Genomic DNA, 18,548 nt, shown 5'->3' with positions numbered 1-18,548 from the left:
GTCCACGTCTAGCAGCACCCGCTGAACCCGCTGGAGCGCGACGTCATCTGGCAAATCCTCTACGCACATGCGAGAAGGATCAGCGGGGCCTGTGTACTCGAAGCCCAGGTGATGGCACTGCTGGATGGGTTGGACGCGGCGTTTGTAAAATGCGAACATGATGGAGGCGCCGGTCACTCCTTTCTTCTTCTGTGCCTCAATGACGTCCAGCAGCTCTCTGACTTGATCCATTTCCCTGCCGGAGGGTTCAAGGTTCCATTCTCCCCTCACTACCGGGGGTCTGTTCGACTTCGTCGGAAGATGGGGAGCATGGTTTTCGATGTAAAACCAATGGTTTTTCCATCTAGGAAGATTTGAGGGGAATTTGTACGAAAGATTTTTTTCGCCGGCCTGCTATCGCAGTTGGATGCCGGCGCCCTCTACTACAGACAGTTTCTTCGTGGTAGGCTGGGGTTTGACGCGGAAGAGAAAGCGGAATAGATCCCAGTGGGGTTCGATTCCGAGAAAAGCTTCGCAGAAGTGGATGAAAATGGAAATGTGGCAAATGGAGTTGGGGTTGAGGTGATGGAGCTCAAGCCCGTAATAATAAAGAAGCCCACGAAAGAAGGAACAAGTGGGGAGGGCCAATCCCCGTTCGGCAAAATGGAGGAATGTGACGATTTCGTCGACATTCTCCATGGGGAAAGGTTCACGGTATGAGGGGCGCCAGTTGACAAGGTTCTTTTCTTGCAGCAACCCCTCGGAAACTAGTTTGTTCAGATTGATGAGGGAGCACTTACTGTGTGTCCATTCTGCGGTTGATGGCTCCGCCTCTTTCTTCTTTTCCTCGATCTCTGACTTCTTGGACGCCATCTTCGATGCGCTGGCCACGAGATGCTCGGGGGCTGTAGGGAGAGGGGCGGGAAGGTCGGAGCGGGAGAATCTCCTAGGGGGGATGGCGGCGGCGTTTGGCTCAGATTGGGGATTTTGGTGGCTTTTGGCGGAATGCGGATTGAAAGCACGGTTTCTTCCTACTGTTATCGCGGGGTTAAATAACCAGCGGGCTGGGGAAAAGTTACTGTTCTGAAGTTCAGGAGTCACTTCCGAGAATATTCCGAATCTGAGGGGTCATTGGATGGAATGTTTGGATTAAATATTCGATTAACCATTTTTTCAGGGTTAGTCGGCCCGGAAAAAGGGGTTTCTTGAATTAATAATCTACTATCCATCATCTGTGCCATCATTTTGGTAATTTCACAAGTTGTCATTTTTTGCTTGCATGCCACGGTTGTTGGATCCTTATCTCCAAATTTTGTGGGATTTGGATTCAAGGCTCGGGGGCTGCGGGATACGTGGCATCGACTACTTATTTTTCGAATTTTTTGAAGGATAAGCAGGTTTGCAGATTAATGGGACCCTCAGCCTGATTCCTTGATTCAACCTAAGGCTCGGGGGCAACTCCATATGGAGTGCGATTTTTTAATCGCACACCGTAGTAGGAATAAAATTCGGGGCATGAGCACCTCATAGCTTCGATGCAGCCAAGAAAGTACTCGAAGAAGGTTTTCAAGTCGAAGCTCCAGAAGAAGTCGAAGACTGCTTCGAAAGTACTCGATAAGCCTGCAGTACTCAGCTACGAAGAGCTCGACGGCTTGTCAGACCCGGGGCCACCGGGCTGGGGACATAACGTAGTTTAAAGAGGTTTAAGAGATTAAGTCCGTCTTATCTCTTATTCAGTTCGTCTATCTCTTGATTATCCCGTTTAAATAGGAGATAGAGCTAACCAACACGGAGGGGATCTACTCGAAGATATGTTCTGGTATGATCTCTCAGCGGAGATTGGTTAGCACCTTTGTAACTCTGGCCTCTCGGATATATAAGGGAGGTCAGGAACCCCTCTCAAAACAGAAGATCATTAGGTCATTCTACACCACAGGAAATACAAACCACCATACAGGACGTAGGGTGTTACGCTCCGTGCGGCCCGAACCTGTCTAAAAGTCTTGTGTTCCTTGCACATTCGAGTTCCTGATCTCGGCGTCTCCTCACCCAAAACTTACCACCTTGGGCATATCCCTCGGTGGGCAGCCGGTTAAACACCGACAGCTGCATCCGTTTGTCGGAGTTGGACGGCGGCGGCGCCGAGGCAGACATCATTGGCCCCTCCCAGACGTATGACGCTCCACCTCTACAGACCCAGGATGACCCGTTCACGCTGACATCTCCTCCGCCTCATCCTCACCATGCTCCAGATGAACTCACGTACTTGCAGGGGCACATATGCCGACGGCCTAGGACTAGGGGGGAGGAACAAGAGAGCACGAGGACCGGGACAGGCGAAGTAGATACTCCTGATTCGGTGGACTCAGTATATTTAAACTATTTTTTATCATACTATTTTATTTTTAATAACTTGATGTATCGTACTATCGTAATATTTGGATTCTACGTTGCAAAACGTTATCGCTTAACCATCTTCATACGAGTTTTAGATACCGTAATCTTCTTCGTAAAATTGAACTAAAAATTTAGGGGAATTTAGGGAGCAGGTGGGGACTTATATAGGGGAAGGGGAACCTGCCTCCCGCCCAACGGGCGGGATGCCCCTCCACACTGTAGGGGCCCCGCACCTCCCAACGGGCGGGATGCCTTTGCCGCCGCGGGAGGAGCCTCTTCGCGAGTAAGAAACTTTTTTTTATTCGCGAAGAGACTCTCGGGAGGGACCTGGAAAAAGATTTGGCACCTCCCGCCCGTTGGATGGGCGGGAGTTATCCGGCCCCACGCCTCACGCCCGTTGATCGGGCGGGAGGTACCCACTTTTGAAAATTTTTCAAATCGGCAACCCTTCTTCGAATTTAATTTTTTAACCCCTTTTCTAAAAAAATTCTCCACCAGTGTAGGTCCGAGAGCCGCACGGCCCGATACCGGACCGCGGGCCAGGCTGGGCCAGCCGAAGCGGACCATTAGAAGTTTATAACTTTCAGCTCTAAAAATTCGTCAGAAACGTTAGGAATTTATTAGGGAAGATGTTGTTCCACCATGAAAACAGCCCATCAGACAGCGAGAAGACAGAGCTTCACCACCGCTTCACGCGCACGCGATATTCCCTTTTTCCTTTAAGAAGGGAAGATCCGATCTCCCCTCTCCCGTCCCCTCCCCGCCTCTCCTCCTCCCCCCAAATCCACACCACCGCCGGCCCATTCGGGCCACGGCCGCGCAATGCCGCCCTCCGCCGACGCAATGCCGGCCCCCGGGGACGCCGCCGCCGCCGACGTGCGCATGATCTCCTCCAAGGAGCTCCGCGCGCACGCGTCCCCCGACGACCTCTGGATCTCCATCTCCGGCGACGTCTACGACGTCACGCCATGGCTGCCCCACCACCCCGGCGGGGACCTCCCGCTCATCACCCTCGCGGGGCAGGACGCCACCGACGCCTTCGCCGCCTACCACCCGCCCTCCGCGCGCCCGCTCCTCCGCCGCTTCCTCGTCGGCCGCCTCTCCGACTACACCGTCTCCCCGGCCTCCGCCGACTACCGCCGCCTCCTCGCGCAGCTCTCCTCCGCGGGCCTCTTCGAACGCGTCGGCCCCACCCCCAAGGTCCAGCTCGCCATCATGGCCACGCTCTTCTGCGCCGCGCTCTACCTCGTCCTCGCCTGCGCCACCGCCTCGGCGCACCTCCTCGCCGGCGGCCTCATCGGCTTCATCTGGATCCAGTCCGGCTGGATGGGCCACGACTCGGGCCACCACCGCATCACGGGCCACCCGCTCCTCGACCGTGTCGTCCAGGTCCTCTCCGGCAACTGCCTCACCGGCCTCAGCATCGCCTGGTGGAAATGCAACCACAACACGCACCACATCGCCTGCAACAGCCTCGACCACGACCCGGACCTCCAGCACATGCCGCTCTTCGCCGTCTCCCCCAAGCTCTTCGGCAACATCTGGTCCTACTTCTACCGCCGCACCCTGGCCTTCGACGCCGCATCCAAATTCCTCATCAGCTACCAGCACTGGACCTTCTACCCCGTCATGTGCGTCGCCAGGATAAATCTTCTCACCCAGTCTGCCCTCTTCGTCCTCACCGAGAAGAGGGTGCCGCAGCGGTTTCTCGAGATTGCCGGGGTTGCCGCATTCTGGGCCTGGTACCCGCTGCTGGTGTCCTGCCTGCCCAATTGGTGGGAGAGAGTAGCGTTCGTGCTTTCCAGCTTCACAATCTGCGGGATTCAGCACGTCCAGTTCTGCCTCAACCATTTCTCGTCGGAGGTGTATGTCGGGCCGCCAAAGGGGAATGACTGGTTTGAGAAGCAGACGGCGGGCACGCTCGACATCTTGTGCTCCCCGTGGATGGATTGGTTCCATGGAGGCCTGCAATTTCAGATTGAGCACCATCTCTTTCCCCGCCTACCTCGGTGCCACCTTCGGAAGGTCGCGCCCTACGTGCGTGATCTTTGCAAGAAGCATGGGCTGCCGTATTCTGCAGCCTCATTCTGGGACGCAAATGTGCTTACATGGAAGACACTGAGGGCTGCTGCATTGCAGGCTAGGAACGCCACAAGTGGTGCTGCGCCGAAGAATTTGGTCTGGGAGGCTGTGAACACCCATGGATAAGTGGGAGAAGGATTGGAGTTTGAGGCAACTGGTGGTGTTGACCCTTGTATGCATGCAAGTATCTGATTATTTCTCAGTTGTTTAGAGAGATTGATCATTACCCGCTGGAGTCGGGTTGGAATTTTTCGTGTTGGCCAGTGACTGTCTATCCAGTGGAAGGGTGAGTTCATCCTTCAATTGTCTGGTTGTTCACCAGTTGTTCTGTTCTCCCTATCACGGTAACTATATTATATTCCTTGCATTAGATTATGAAGCTGTGTTTAAGATCATTCCCATTCGATTTTGCTTGCACTGTCAAGATTGTGGGTGTTTGATGTTCATGAATCTGTAAGCTTATTGAATGGCGGGTAAAATTGTGTGGTACTCCTGTATTTTCTCGGTTGCTATGGCAGCTTGAAACTAGTATGTATGTATGTGGCAAAAATCGATTCATCCATATTCCTACAGCATTCCCATGTATTGTATTTGCTTATGATTTTGCCTCTAGGATGGTAGTCTGAAGTAACTGGTAGTAATATCACTTTCTGTAAATTTGTTGGGTGCTTCTTGCCAGAATCAGCTTCTCTGATCAATGAACGGAACAATCTTTCTATATGCATAAACAAGACACTATATTTGATATGTTTATCAGAGTAGACTCAACTAACCACTCAAAATCTTTCTATATGCATAAAGAAGCCACTATAGTTTCAGCATTTCCAGCCACTGCTATGGTGACTATCATTAGACATAATCATAACCTGGACATGAACTACAGATCTACCATTGCCTGGCAACCTGCATTTTGCTTCTTCACCATGCACCTGTCCTGTGTCCGGACCAGCTTGCAGTGCATTGATCTGGTGGTATTGTCCGGTTTCTGGGATAGGCCCCCTGGGTTTCTGGATCTTGGACCATCCCCTGTCTGTCCGTTTGATTCTTCAATTCTCAGTTGTGGTTCAGAGCTGCGGCACATGTGAGATGTCCCGGCGTGCTCGCGGCCCCTGTCTTTTTGCGTAACAGAAATAGCTGTCTGACATGTACGTCCGCTGTCCAGGTCTGGCTGTCAAAGCTAAAATTAGTCCTTTGCCAGACAGGCACACGATGTGTATGAGAGGGCGAGATGGAGGTAGCAGTAACCATCTTGATCTGTGGAGGAGGATCTTCACATGAATACTGCGACAAAACCTTATAACATCTTTCAGAATTGCGGCAACGACAACGTGCCCTAACAGGCGAGCTATGAAATGGAAGATCTGCTTGGACGGAATGGTAGTGGCCTATGCTTAACCTGGTGGGGAAACATTGCTCGGGGTTCCATCAAACAGGAGTAGGGGCATGCATGATTGTGTTCATCAGATGGTGATATGATAGATAAATACCATGCCACACTCTATGCTGTTGCACGTCGCAATCCGCAAACCCGCATTCCTTTTTTGTTACAGAAACAACAAAATGGTTTGTTAGCATACATCATAATATCTTATATAAATGGTTTGTTAGCATACTTCATAATATGGTACGCACATTATAATTAAACAAAAGTCATTAGAATACTATTAGTGTGAACAGGTCTCTCCCTTTGTTTTGCCTCTATACCATGGACCGCCAGCAGCAAGTTGAAGCCAGGAACCATCGTGCTGATTCGTGCAGCTGCCAAGACCAAGAGCATCCGCACTGTCGTTTGTCGACGCCTCTGCGCGTGAAGTTTGCGGCTGCAAAGAGGCATCCATCCCTTAACATTATTCTGCTGCGCACCCAAAATATCTTCTCGCCGGAGAGGATGGATGCCTCGAGCTTGAGAACCAATCTTGGGGCGATCACGTCCACTTGCTCCCTCCTATTCTTTGCGAGAATCTTTCGTCCTTTTCCTCGTGCCCTTGGAGTTAGTAGGCGGAGAGCATCCTATCCGGCCCACCAACGAGGCAGTGGCTGTACTTGCAAGATTCCCAGATGACTAGCTCCGGGCATAAAAACCGAACCCGAAGCCCAAACCCGAGAAAACCCGAACCTGAAACCGAAAAACCCGAATCCCGAAGCCCGAACAACATTTTCGGGTGGCATATACGAAAACCCGAATTAAATTCGGGTATTTCGGGTTTCAACCCGCGGTACCCGAAATACCCGAACAGTGCTGCCACTCGCAGACTCGCCCACTTCCACTTCATTCCCCCGCGGTGGGCTGGCCCAGTACCAAGCAGGCAACTGCCCACGCCCCACCGCACAGCGAGTCCGCACAGGCACGGTGCACGCACCCGCACAGCGGCACAGGCGCACAGCCGTCAGCCGCCGCACTGCCCGGCTGCCCGCAGGCCGCAGCCCTGGCCCCGCACAGGTGCCCGTGCGCCCGTGCGCCCTTGCCCGGTGCGGCAGTGCGCCGGACCGCCGGTGCCCCTCACTCCCTTAGGCGGTCAGATCTCAGGCCTCAGGCCCTCCGCCCTCGCGCCGCCACCGCCCACCGCCCAGGCGCCCGGCAGCCCCTCGCGCCGCCACCGCCTACCGCCCAGGCGGCCACCGCCCAGCCGCCCAGGACCTCGCGTGGGTGCTTCGTCTTCGCATGCGCCTAGCCGCCCAGGACCTCGCGCCGCCACCGGCCACCATGCCGCCCCACCCCGCGTCGGCACCACCCCTCCCAGCTCAAGCACAGCCGGCCGGCGACCAGGACCAGGCAAGAATCCCCTTTCCCTATTCTCTTCTCTTTCCCGTGCTAGATATGGAGGAAGCAGATGCAGAACCTCGAGCCCTCAATCTAGTGTTGTTCCTTTTCAATTTTTTCATATAGATGGCAGAAGCAGAACCTGATTCGCGGATAGATATGGAGGTTGAGTCAGTGGCAGTAGGAACTCAGGCATCGCAGGTTGAGTCGGTAGAAACAGTTGTTGAGTTGGATGGAAGGAAACCGATGGCATCAAGATCAGAGATGTGGAAGCACTTTGTTCAGATTAAAGATGATAAGGGTATTGTTAGAACTACTAGGTGTAAATATTGCAGCCGTACCATGAAGGCAGACACAAAGTCAAATGGTACATCTTCTTTGAAGAGACATTTCAATGTTTGCAAGCGTAATCCACACAAGTTTAACAAAGATCCAACGCAAAGGTATTCTGCAAGCAACCCAAGGTGAAGTTATTGGCACTTGGAGGTTTGATCAAGATGAACTTAGGGCTGCATTTGCTGAGATGGTCATAGAAGATGAGCAACCGTTTTGCTTTGGTGAGAAACCAGGATTGAGAAAGTTTATGGCGAAAGCATGCCCACGTTTTCAGCTTCCATCTAGAAGAACATGTACTAGAGATACATTTCGATGCTACTTTCAAGAGAAATCCTTCAAAGACTCTTGTCAAAGGGTATGCTTAACAACAGCTTGCTGGACTTCTCAGCAGCAAGATGGCTACATGACCGTGACTGCTAGTTTTATTGATGATAATTGGAAAATGCATAAGAAAGTGATTGGTTTCTTCATGGTGAACGGGCACAAAGGTGATGACATTGGTAAAAATGTGATCAGATGCATGACTGAATGGGGATTAGATAGAGTAATGACTATAACAGTTGACAATGCAAGTGCCAATGATACTGGTATTGGTTATTTGAGGAGGCAACTAAGCAGAACAAATATTGCTAATGGCAAGTACTTGCACATGAGGTGTGCAGCACACATTGTTAACCTCATCTGTGAAGCGTGTTAGAGCTGCTGTTAGGTATATTCGAAATGGAGGTTCAAGAATAGTTAAATTTAAGGAACTTATAGAGGAAGAGAAGTTGACCAATAAACCATTTTTGAACCTTGACGTCCCAACAAGATGGAACTCCACTTGTATCATGCTTAAAGCTGCAATTGTTTATGAGAAAGTGTTCACTAGGTTAGTTGATGAAGACATGAGTTATGTTATTGACCTATCTGAAGCAAGGGATGGATTTGGTCACCCAGATGAAACTGATTGGGAAAATGTGAAGAAGATGGCTGATTTTCTAGAACATTTCCATGATCTTACTGTCCGTGTCTCTGCTACACTCCATATTACTTCACATATATTCTTTCATGAGATTGGAGAAGTGCACTTGTTGATTCAATCCTGGCTAAATAGTACAGATGTTGTGCAATCAGCTATGGGCAGGAGAATGAAAGATAAATTTGACAAATATTGGTGACTTTGGCACACCAGCAATAGCAATATAATTGTGAATGACAAGGGGAGGGGAAAGGGAAAGGAGAAGGAGAACATAAATTTATTGATTTTTGTTGCTGGTTGTCTTGATCCAAGATACAAGTTATCTATGTACACAAAGATAACTGTTGAAGAGATATTTGGTGAGGAAAGGGGACAACTAGTTTGGGAAGCAATTGACACTTGTGTTCATGAGTTATTTGAAGAATACAAGAAAATGTATGGTCCAGCTGAAGAGACATCTGATGCAATTGATCCGGTAGCATCAAAGGGAGGTAGAGGGGGCAAACCGAAGGAAGTCATCGCTAAGAGGATGAAACTAGGCAATGCTTCAAGCAACAATACCAAGTCTGAACTTGACAAATATCTTGCTGAAGAAACTGAAGACACCGAAATGAAGATTGACCTTTTAGTGTGGTGGAAGGCATCGGAGCAGAGGTTTCCAATTTTGTCTCGCTTGGCCCGTGATGTTCTTGCTATACCTATCTCATCAGTAGCTTCAGAGTCGACATTTAGCACAAGTGGACGCATTCTAGATGACTTCCGAAGCTCCCTTACTCCATTCATGCTTGAAGCACTAGTATGTACACAAGATTGGCTAAGATGGTCGGTACTCGTTGACATTAAAGAGAATATCGAGGAATTAACCATGATGGAACAAGGTAAAACATTCCTTCATTTATTTGTTGCAATTTGGTAAATTGGTCAATCCTTTTTATTCCACTATTGATTGGACATTGGTTCCTTGCAGAATTAATTGAGGAATTTGGTGCAAAAGGAAAAGGTAAACAACAAGCTTCCACTTCAAGGACACATGCAACGGCAACGGGAAGCAACTCCATTGCTGCTGCTGGGACATGTACATCTTAAATTATGTGTTGATGCTGCAATGTTTTGCTACTATAAACAGTATAAACTATAAAGTATTGTTGCTGCCTTGCTGGAACGTATTGCTAGTTTGCTACTATAAAGTATCGCTGCTGAAATGTAATGCTTCTAAATTATGTGTCATATTTCAACTATAATGTTGTTTTTGCTACTATAAAGTTGTTGCTTGAACGAATGAACGTATGTGTGCTGGAGTGTTGTTTATGCTGTTGCTTTTTGTTGATTTTCTGCTATATAAATCGACTTCGTGCTGATTTCGGGTAGTATGGATATTCCCGAACCCGAACCCGAAATGTTGGGTACCCAATATTTCGGGTATTAAAATACTGGGTACAATTTCGGGTAGCAGTTCTCAAAACCCAAATTTATTATAATCCGAATTAACCGACCCGAAATTTTGGGTAATCCCGAACGCCCGGAGTGACAGATGACTCAGCTCCGCTCGTAATGTGCTACTGCATTGCTAATTCTGGTTTCCAAAATTGTGATCTGATCTGCCAGTCATCTTTTCTTGCCCCTCTTGTTGACCAAAGTCTTCTGTATAAAAATCCTAAAAATACTTCGGTACATGAAAAAAAGAAGAAGCAAAGCAGATACAATGCCGTACTCCTTTGATAGTTTGGCCTACGTATGGCTCGAAAAAAAAAGCTCAGAGACAGTACGGTTTGGGAGCAAAATGCATGCGATGAAAGTTGAAACCATGGCCGTACCATAGGTGCCGCTGAATTTCAACCGGGCTGTACTCTCCTCGATCACGTGATGGCATCAACCAACAGTGAACTGTGAGTACATAAGAGTTTAAAAAACTCCAAATGCCATCTTTCATTTTGCGACCGTGAAGTCAAGGAAACGAGGCCTCTGGTTTTTGCATACGACACGGTGCGGTGGGCTTTTGTTGGGTCATAGCTGGATTCCGTCTAATATAGTTCCATAGTTTCTTTTTTCAGAATACAATAATATAAAAAACATCATATGTTTTATATTATTCTAATGTTCTAGAGGTTTTGCCGCTGCATGTTAAGTTTTTAAATGACATCGGTATGCTGCTCTACAGAAGCAACATCGGACAATCCTATTAACATCTACTAGAAAATATGCTGATGCGTTGATATAGAAAATCATATAAATATATATTGATCAGTATATAAAAATGTATATATTGTACATCATATGTATTATAATAACATAGTATGTGTTGAGTGAGGATTTCAGTCTTTTTCTGTTTTACCCGCTAAGCACTAATTTTAAATAGTTTTAAACTCTTAACTGTTGAATAATTCTTGTGCAAGTTAGTTAGCTTTCAGAGTATGTTGTTTTTTCAGTTAGAGTGCATGGCTGATTTAGCTGGCCGTGAGCGTAGTTGGCTCTGACGTGTGCACGTTCGCACGGGAGCGAGTCTCACCTGCCACGATCCTGAAGTTTGGGATGGCAGACTTCATCAAGGGGTGGTGGCGCGTTTATAGGCCTAATGGCTGGTTGTAATCTGTTTTGATATATTGGTAATTGAGTTCAGAAAAGCAGTGCATTTGCGCTGCACCAAAACGTCCGTGTCTCTGTTCTTCCAGGTGTTCGCGTGAGTTTGTGTGCGTGCGTTTTCCAGGAGCTCGCCGGCGACGTGCTCAGCGTTGCTACTCCGGCGAACTCCGACAAGTGGCATCAGAGCCGGTTGAGAGGGACTAGTGCCGTGGGATGACTTCAGGCGATCGCCGCGGGCGGTCGCCGCCGTCGACCAAGGTCGGGACGTCGGGCGGCGACAAGACGTCATCGCCGAAAGGGAAGTCGCCGCTGCGTACTCCATCGCCAATCCGTTCTCCACCACGCAGCTCGCACACCCGAGACGCACGTCCGCGCCGGGAGGTCATCGTCGAGCGCGTCATCCAGGAGAGCGGCGGCGCAGGCAACTGGCCGCAGTTGACGAAGACCAACTACGACTCGTGGGCGCTGTTGATGAAGCTGAAGCTGCAGGCGAGGCACCTCTGGCAAGCGGTCGAGGACGGGGACGTGGAGTTCCACGACGACCGCACCGCACTGGAGGCGATCTGCAGCGCCGTCCCGCTGGAGTTGGTTCCCACCCTGGCGACCAAGCCATCAGCCAAGGCAGCGTGGAAGGCGATCCGGATGATGCGCGTCGGCGACGAGCGGGTGCGGAAGTCGACAGCACAGAACCTCCGCACCGAGTACGAGCAAATCGCCTTCCGCGACGGCGAGTCCGTCGAAGATTTCGCCCTGCGGCTGTCCAACATCATGCAGAGGCTGGCAATTCTCGGTGATCCGGAGCCGGAGGCGAAGGTGGTGGCCAAGTACCTCCATGTCGCCCATCCGCGGTACCGGCAGCTCGTCGTCTCGATCGAGACTCTCCTCGACATCGACATGCTGTCGGTGGAGGAGGTCACCGGCCGGCTCAAGGCGGCCACAGACGACGAGCCGGCACCGGCGCAGACCATCGGTGGTAAGCTCTACCTCACGGAGGAGGAGTGGGAGGCGTGGCGACGTCGACGCGAGGCGGAGAACCAGAACAGCGGCGCGAGCGGGAGCTCGGGACGCCGCGGCAGAGGGCGTGGACGCGGAGGACGCGGACGCGGCAATGACTCCGGATCGTCGTCGTCCTCTGGGCCGGGAAAGCTGGGAAAGCTGGGCAAGGACCAGTGCCGCCGTTGTGGTGGGAAAGGGCACTGGGCCCGTGATTGCCTGGCAAGGCCCAAGAAGGAGGAGGTCCACGTTGCCCAGGAAGAGGAGGCCTCCCTGCTCCTTGTGCGGTCAACGTCTACTGCACGCATCTCCTCCTCATCGCTGCCCCTAACAGATCCGCCGGCGCAGCACTCTGCAGGCAGTCCGGCCACGGGTGAGGGCCAGTCCCAGGCGCGGCGGGCGACCCCTGCAGGCTCGAGCGGCGGTCTCGACGAGCCGGAGTCGCGGGCGCTCCGTTTCTCCTCGGATGGCGGAGCAGGATCTGGGCAAGGGGAACCACGAGGTTCTGTCCATCTCCGAGAGCAGAAGGTCCTCGTGCACCTCGGAGCCGAGGAGGAGCACGAAGCGACGTCGTGGGTCCTCGACACGGGGGCCACGAACCACATGTCGGGCTGCCGCGCAGCGTTCGAGGAGCTCGACCCGGCGGTCTGCGGCACGGTGCGCTTCGGCGACGACTCGGTGGCGCGGATCGAGGGATGCGGCACAGCCGTGTTCACATGCAAGAACGGCGAGCTCCGCTCCTTCTCCGGCGTCTACTACATTCCCCGGCTCACAACCAACATCGTGAGCGTGGGGCAGCTCGACGAGGTCGACTACGACATCCACGTCAAGTCCGGCGTGATGCGGGTCCGCGAGCCTGACGGCCGGTTGCTGGCGCGCGTACCAAGGGGGGCGAACCGGTTGTACGTCCTCGACATCGACATTGCACGGCCAGCTTGCCTGGCAACTCGCGGCGAGGAGAATGCCTGGCGTTGGCACGCCAGGCTCGGCCACATCAACATGCCGGCGCTCCGCAGGATGGCGCGCGAGGAGTTGGTGCGCGGGCTGCCGGCCATCGAGCAGGTGGACCAGCTATGCGAGGCCTGCATCGCCGGGAAACAGAGGAGGACGCCGTTCCCGGACCAAGCGCTGTGGCGGGCGGAGCACGCATTGGAGCTGGTCCACGGGGATCTCTGTGGGCCGGTAGCGCCGGCGACACCAAGCGGGAATGCCTACTTCCTGCTGCTTGTGGATGATAGAAGCCGGTACATGTGGGTGACCCTGTTGCCGTACAAGGACCGTGCAGCAGCGGCTGTCATGGAGTTCCAAGCGCGAGCAGAAGCGGAGGCCGGCTGCAAGCTGAGGGCATTCCGCACGGATCGCGGCGGCGAATTCACCTCGAAGGCGTTCATGGAGTACTGCGCAACCGATGGGGTTCAGCGCCAGCTGACGGCGCCGTACTCGCCACAGCAAAACGGTGTAGTGGAGCGCCGGAATGGCATGGTGGTCGGAACCCCGCGCAGCCTTCTCAAGGCAAAAGGGCTACCGGGATGGTTCTGGGGAGAGGCCGTGCTGACAGCAGTCTACCTGCTGAACCGCGCGCCGACAAAGAGCGTGGAGGGCATGACCCCGTTCGAGGCGTGGTATGGGAAGAAGCCGGCCGTCCATCACCTGAGGACGTTCGGTTGCCTGGTGTACGTGTGAAACACGGCGCCGCACTTGAAGAAGTTGGAGGACCGTGGGGTGAAGATGATCTTCGTCGGGTACGAGCGCGGCTCCAAGGCGTTCAAGGCCTACAACCCGCGCACAGGCCGTGTTCATGTGGCACGAGATGTGATTTTTGATGAAGGTGGCCAGTGGGACTGGTCGGGAGATGCGGCTCACGACGACATGGCACGCAGCGACGCGAACGACTTCACCGTCCAGTACATGGTGTCACCGGCTTCATCAGCGTCGGAATCGGAGGACTCTGCTGCCCCTGCTGCCTCGGCCACATCTCCTACAACACCTGCTGAACCCTCATCACCAGCAACTCCGATGACCATGACTACATCGAGCTCTGGTTCAGCTCTAGCTATCCAGTTTGCCTCACCCCCGACAGTGCTGGGAGAGGACGAGCTGGATGCCGACCATGACGACGACTTGCCGCCACGTTTCAGGAAGCCGGAGAACATCGTCGGACTAGCGACGACACCGGGGCTTGCGGTGCGTGATCTGGACAGCGAGCGGCTGCTAGCAGTGAGCGCGGAGGAGCCGGCATTGCTGGCTCAGGCGAAGCAGGAAGCGTGTTGGCGGCGCGCCATGGAGGAGGAGCTGCGGTCTATTGAGGAGAACCGCACTTGGACCCTCACTGAGCTACCTCAAGGCCGGCGTGCCATAGGGCTCAAGTGGGTGTTCAAGGTGAAGAAGGACGAGCACGGTGCGGTGGTGAGGCACAAGGCGCGGCTCGTCGTCAAGGGGTACGCGCAACGCCACGGCATCGACTATGATGAAGTCTTCGCTCCGGTGGCACGCATGGAAGCGGTGCGGTTGCTCCTAGCCCTTGCTGCTCATGAGGGATGGGAGGTGCACCATATGGACGTCAAGACGGCGTTCTTGAATGGCGACCTTCAGGAGGAGGTGTTTGTGGTGCAAGCGCCGGGATTCGCTCAACCCGGGCAAGAACACAAGGTATTCAAGCTACACAAAGCTTTGTATGGGTTACATCAAGCTCCTCGTGCTTGAAATCAGAAACTAGATGAGAAGCTTAGTTTACTGGGTTTTGTGAGGAGCACCTCTGATCATGCTATCTATTGCCGTGGAAGTGGAGTGGAAAGGCTTGTGGTGGGTGTCTACGTGGATGATCTTGTGATCACAGGCACCAACAGCAGCAGCATTAAGAAGTTCAAGGAACAGATGACTGCAGTATTCAAGATGAGTGATCTTGGACTGCTCTCCTACTATCTGGGCATAGAAGTGAAGCAAAAGGAAGAGGGAATCACCTTGTCTCAAGGGAACTATGCTCTGGAGATACTTGAGAAAGGTGGGATGTTGGACTGCAATCCCTGTCAGGTACCTATGGATCCCAAGGTGAAGCTGACCAAGGAAAGTAGCAGCATGAGTGTTGATGCAACAGAATTCAGAAGCCTTGTGGGGAGCTTGAGATATCTTGTGAATACCTGGCCTGATCTGGCTTTCTCAGTTGGATATGTGAGCAGGTTTATGGAAGGGCCACATGAAGAGCATTTAGCAGCAGTGAAACATATACTCAGGTATCTTGCTGGTACTAAGAATTGGGCCCTGTTTTATCCGAGGAAGAAGGGAGAAAAGGCTGAACTCAGGGGCTTCAGTGATAGTGATCTAGCTGGAGACTTGGATGGCAGAAAGAGCACCACTGGAGTCCTGTTCTTTCTTGGGAATAGTCCTGTGAGTTGGCAGTCAGCTAAGCAAAAGGTAGTAGCTCAATCAAGTTGTGAGGCTGAATACATTGCTGCTGCTGCTGCTGCAAATCAGGGTGTATGGTTGGCAAGGCTGCTAGCTGAGATGCTTGATTCAGTTGTGAGCAGGCCTTTGCTGCGGGTAGACAACAAGTCTGCTATCTCACTGATGAAAAATCCAGTGCATTATGACCGGAGTAAGCACATTGATGTCAAATTTCATGTCATCCGGGACTATGCACAATCTGGTCAAATTGAGGTGAAGTTTATTGGAACAAATGAGCAGCTGGGTGACATTCTCACGAAGCCACTTGGGAAGAACAAGTTTCGGGAGCTTTGTACCAAGATTGGCCTATACTCTGGTGAGTAGCTTAGTTCAGTTGCACAAGATTTAGGAGGAGAATTGTTGAATAATTCTTGTGCAAGTTAGTTAGCTTTCAGAGTATGTTGTTTTTTCAGTTAGAGTGCATGGCTGATTTAGCTGGCTGTGAGCGTAGTTGGCTCTGACGTGTGCACGTTCGCACGGGAGCGAGTCTCACGTGCCACGATCCTGAAGTTTGGGATGGCAGACTTCATCAAGGGGTGGTGGCGCGTTTATAGGCCTAATGGCCGGTTGTAATCTGTTTTGATATATTGGTAATTGAGTTCAGAAAAGCAGTGCTTTTGCGCTGCACCAAAACGTCCGTGTCTCTTTGTTCTTCCAGGTGTTCGCGTGAGTTTGTGTGCGTGCGTTTTCCAGGAGCTCGCCGGCGACGTGCTCAGCGTTGCTACTCCGGCGAACTCCGACATTAACTCAACATACATCACCCGGATTCCGATTAGAATTCTGATTGACGGATCAAGGAATTATTATTTGCTTTAGTAATAATAGAGAAAAGATAGAGATAGTCGTAGTACAGTAGTGGACTAGTATCTTAGTTTTTTTGAGAAAACGGGCTGGATTTTATTAACATTGATATAATAGGTACAGTGCCTCCGACCCCTTACAAGAGAACCCTTGAGATAAACGTAAAATACAAATAAACTCTTGATTGGTTCTCCCGCCGAGCTTCATCGCCTTCTGTTGGAGCCGCCGTTCACCATCCCTCCACACCAACAGGCTAACAAGAACAACGAACCTGAAGCTTAAAACCGAATCCTAGCTTGACGAAGCACGATCACAGTTTTGAAATGGCTCCATGAGTAGCACATCGAACAAAGTGATGTGCTGTAAACTCGCTGAACGCCCAGGCCTTGCAACACGGCTGCTAGCCGTAGCATCGTCATGAATTGCAGGATCTAAGATGCAACACCACGGATGACGATGAACCCGTAAAACCCACACCCCAAAAAGACGCGGTACACAAGCAACCTCCAACCTAATTGCATTAACTTGAGGTAAACATACCTCCCTAATAGATCGTCGAAGCCCGCACCGATGAGGTCGACGACGCCGAAGACCCTCTGGAGGGAGAAAAGAACCCGCTCAACACCGACAAAGCCGGTAAACCTAACCCTAACATATCTAAACTTATACTAGGAGGGGATATATACATCGTTCGCCGATCTAGCCGTTCCCCATCCCCTCCGAAGCTTCAAAGGGTTTTGAGCAGAAAATAGTTGATTCTTCGGTAATAAAATAGGTTAGTGCAATTTCTAGAATAGATGTACAGGTTATTTTCCTGGTGGACAAGGTGGTAGTTTTCGTATGAACACATAATTTATAGCAGTTGATAATTCTTATGTCAATAGTGAGATTAAGCTATTTCAGTGATTCTAGACCAGTCGTGGTTTGGTTTGTTGACAATTTAAGCCATGCTATGATGTAATTGTCAGATCAAGTGTCCACAAGTAGTGAAAGTTGTTTTATGACGAATCATATAATATCATAAGAATACGTAAAACCTTGGTCTCTTGATTCACCAATAGTTGATGCTCTACTGAATGCCTAGATCCCCCTTTTTCTTTTAAATGGGGTTCAATGCCGACATTTTCTCCATTCCAACAAAGGTTGTATTGGAATGAGTGCAACATTTCATTAAGTTTGTTGCTGCTAATGAAGAATAATTTTTCCAGAAACATGCACGCATTTAGCAGGTACTTCTAGCTGATCTTTAGCTAATGCCCTTCTTGATCTCTGAACTCCTTTATATTCTTTACCCATGCAAAAGGAGCTTGACCTCTTTAAACACTGTTACATTGTGAATAAGCTATTTCAGTGATTCTAGGCCAGTAATGGTACCCTACAGTTATGTGTCATATGTGATCCTTTCCGGTATCTGCAAAAGACACAAAATAAGTGCCTGCTGGAACCTTAACATATCAATGAATTGGCAGTAATCTTGCATTTCCTAGAAATATGATCAAGATGGTAAACTATTTGTCTCTTTTCACTGGAATTATATGGTAAATACCTGCGCAAATAAGATGTTTATTTTGGAAAAGATTCGCTTGTGCCACTTTACTGTTTGATGAGCTGATGCGTATTCCGTGTTTATATGTCTAGCTTCCCGGCAGACATTCTTGAATATTGAAAGTTGGGTCCTTTATTTATCTCTCAATGTAATGGTTGAATTACATTTTTTTCATTTTCTCCTAATTGTTAATTTACTTTGGATCATTCGGGGAAAAACATTTTGTTATGTTGTATCTGATCACTCATCATTAAACCCAGCAACAATGTTTCTTGATGTCGGTTGTCATGGTGTTTGTATTATATAATTGGATTTTATATTTCTTTATTGTCCGTAGCAAGGTACGGGCATGTACCTAGTTATGTTCTATCTATTGTCCCATCAGTTTTCTTTTGGCCCATGGGTAATTCGGTAGTGTGCTGCTCCCGAAATCCCATAAAAAAACTAATTTCAGAGTTTATTGAAACAGCAATTATGTTTTCAAAACTCGACAGGACCAGGAGGAGCTTATTCTAGTGCAAAGCCGTGGGGGCAGTCCTTCCCCCACCGGTTGAGTCTTTTGTATAGTTGTTTTTTGTAAAAACTAATGATTCTGTTTGCTTACAACCTTTGCAATTCAAGAGTTAGTTATTTTGAAATTTTATAACGCTATGTCATTAAACTTCCATCTG

At 50.5% G+C, this 18,548-nt stretch overlaps 1 protein-coding gene across 1 annotated transcript; it reads left to right on the top strand.

Moving 5' to 3' along the window:
• The first annotated feature begins 3,087 nt into the window (after positions 1–3,087).
• Positions 3,088–5,033, top strand: LOC112882473 (delta(8)-fatty-acid desaturase 2). The gene has a single exon (XM_025947541.1). The coding sequence runs from the start codon at positions 3,199–3,201 to the stop codon at positions 4,582–4,584; it is 1,386 nt and encodes a 461-aa protein (XP_025803326.1). The 5' UTR covers positions 3,088–3,198; the 3' UTR covers positions 4,585–5,033.
• The last annotated feature ends 13,515 nt before the right edge of the window (positions 5,034–18,548 follow it).

Source organism: Panicum hallii, chromosome 2, assembly GCF_002211085.1.
Source record: "Panicum hallii strain FIL2 chromosome 2, PHallii_v3.1, whole genome shotgun sequence".
In the NCBI taxonomy this organism is placed as follows: Eukaryota; Viridiplantae; Streptophyta; class Magnoliopsida; order Poales; family Poaceae; genus Panicum; species Panicum hallii.
Note: the sequence above shows the minus strand (reverse complement) of the source record. Positions and strands in the feature narration are given on the sequence as shown.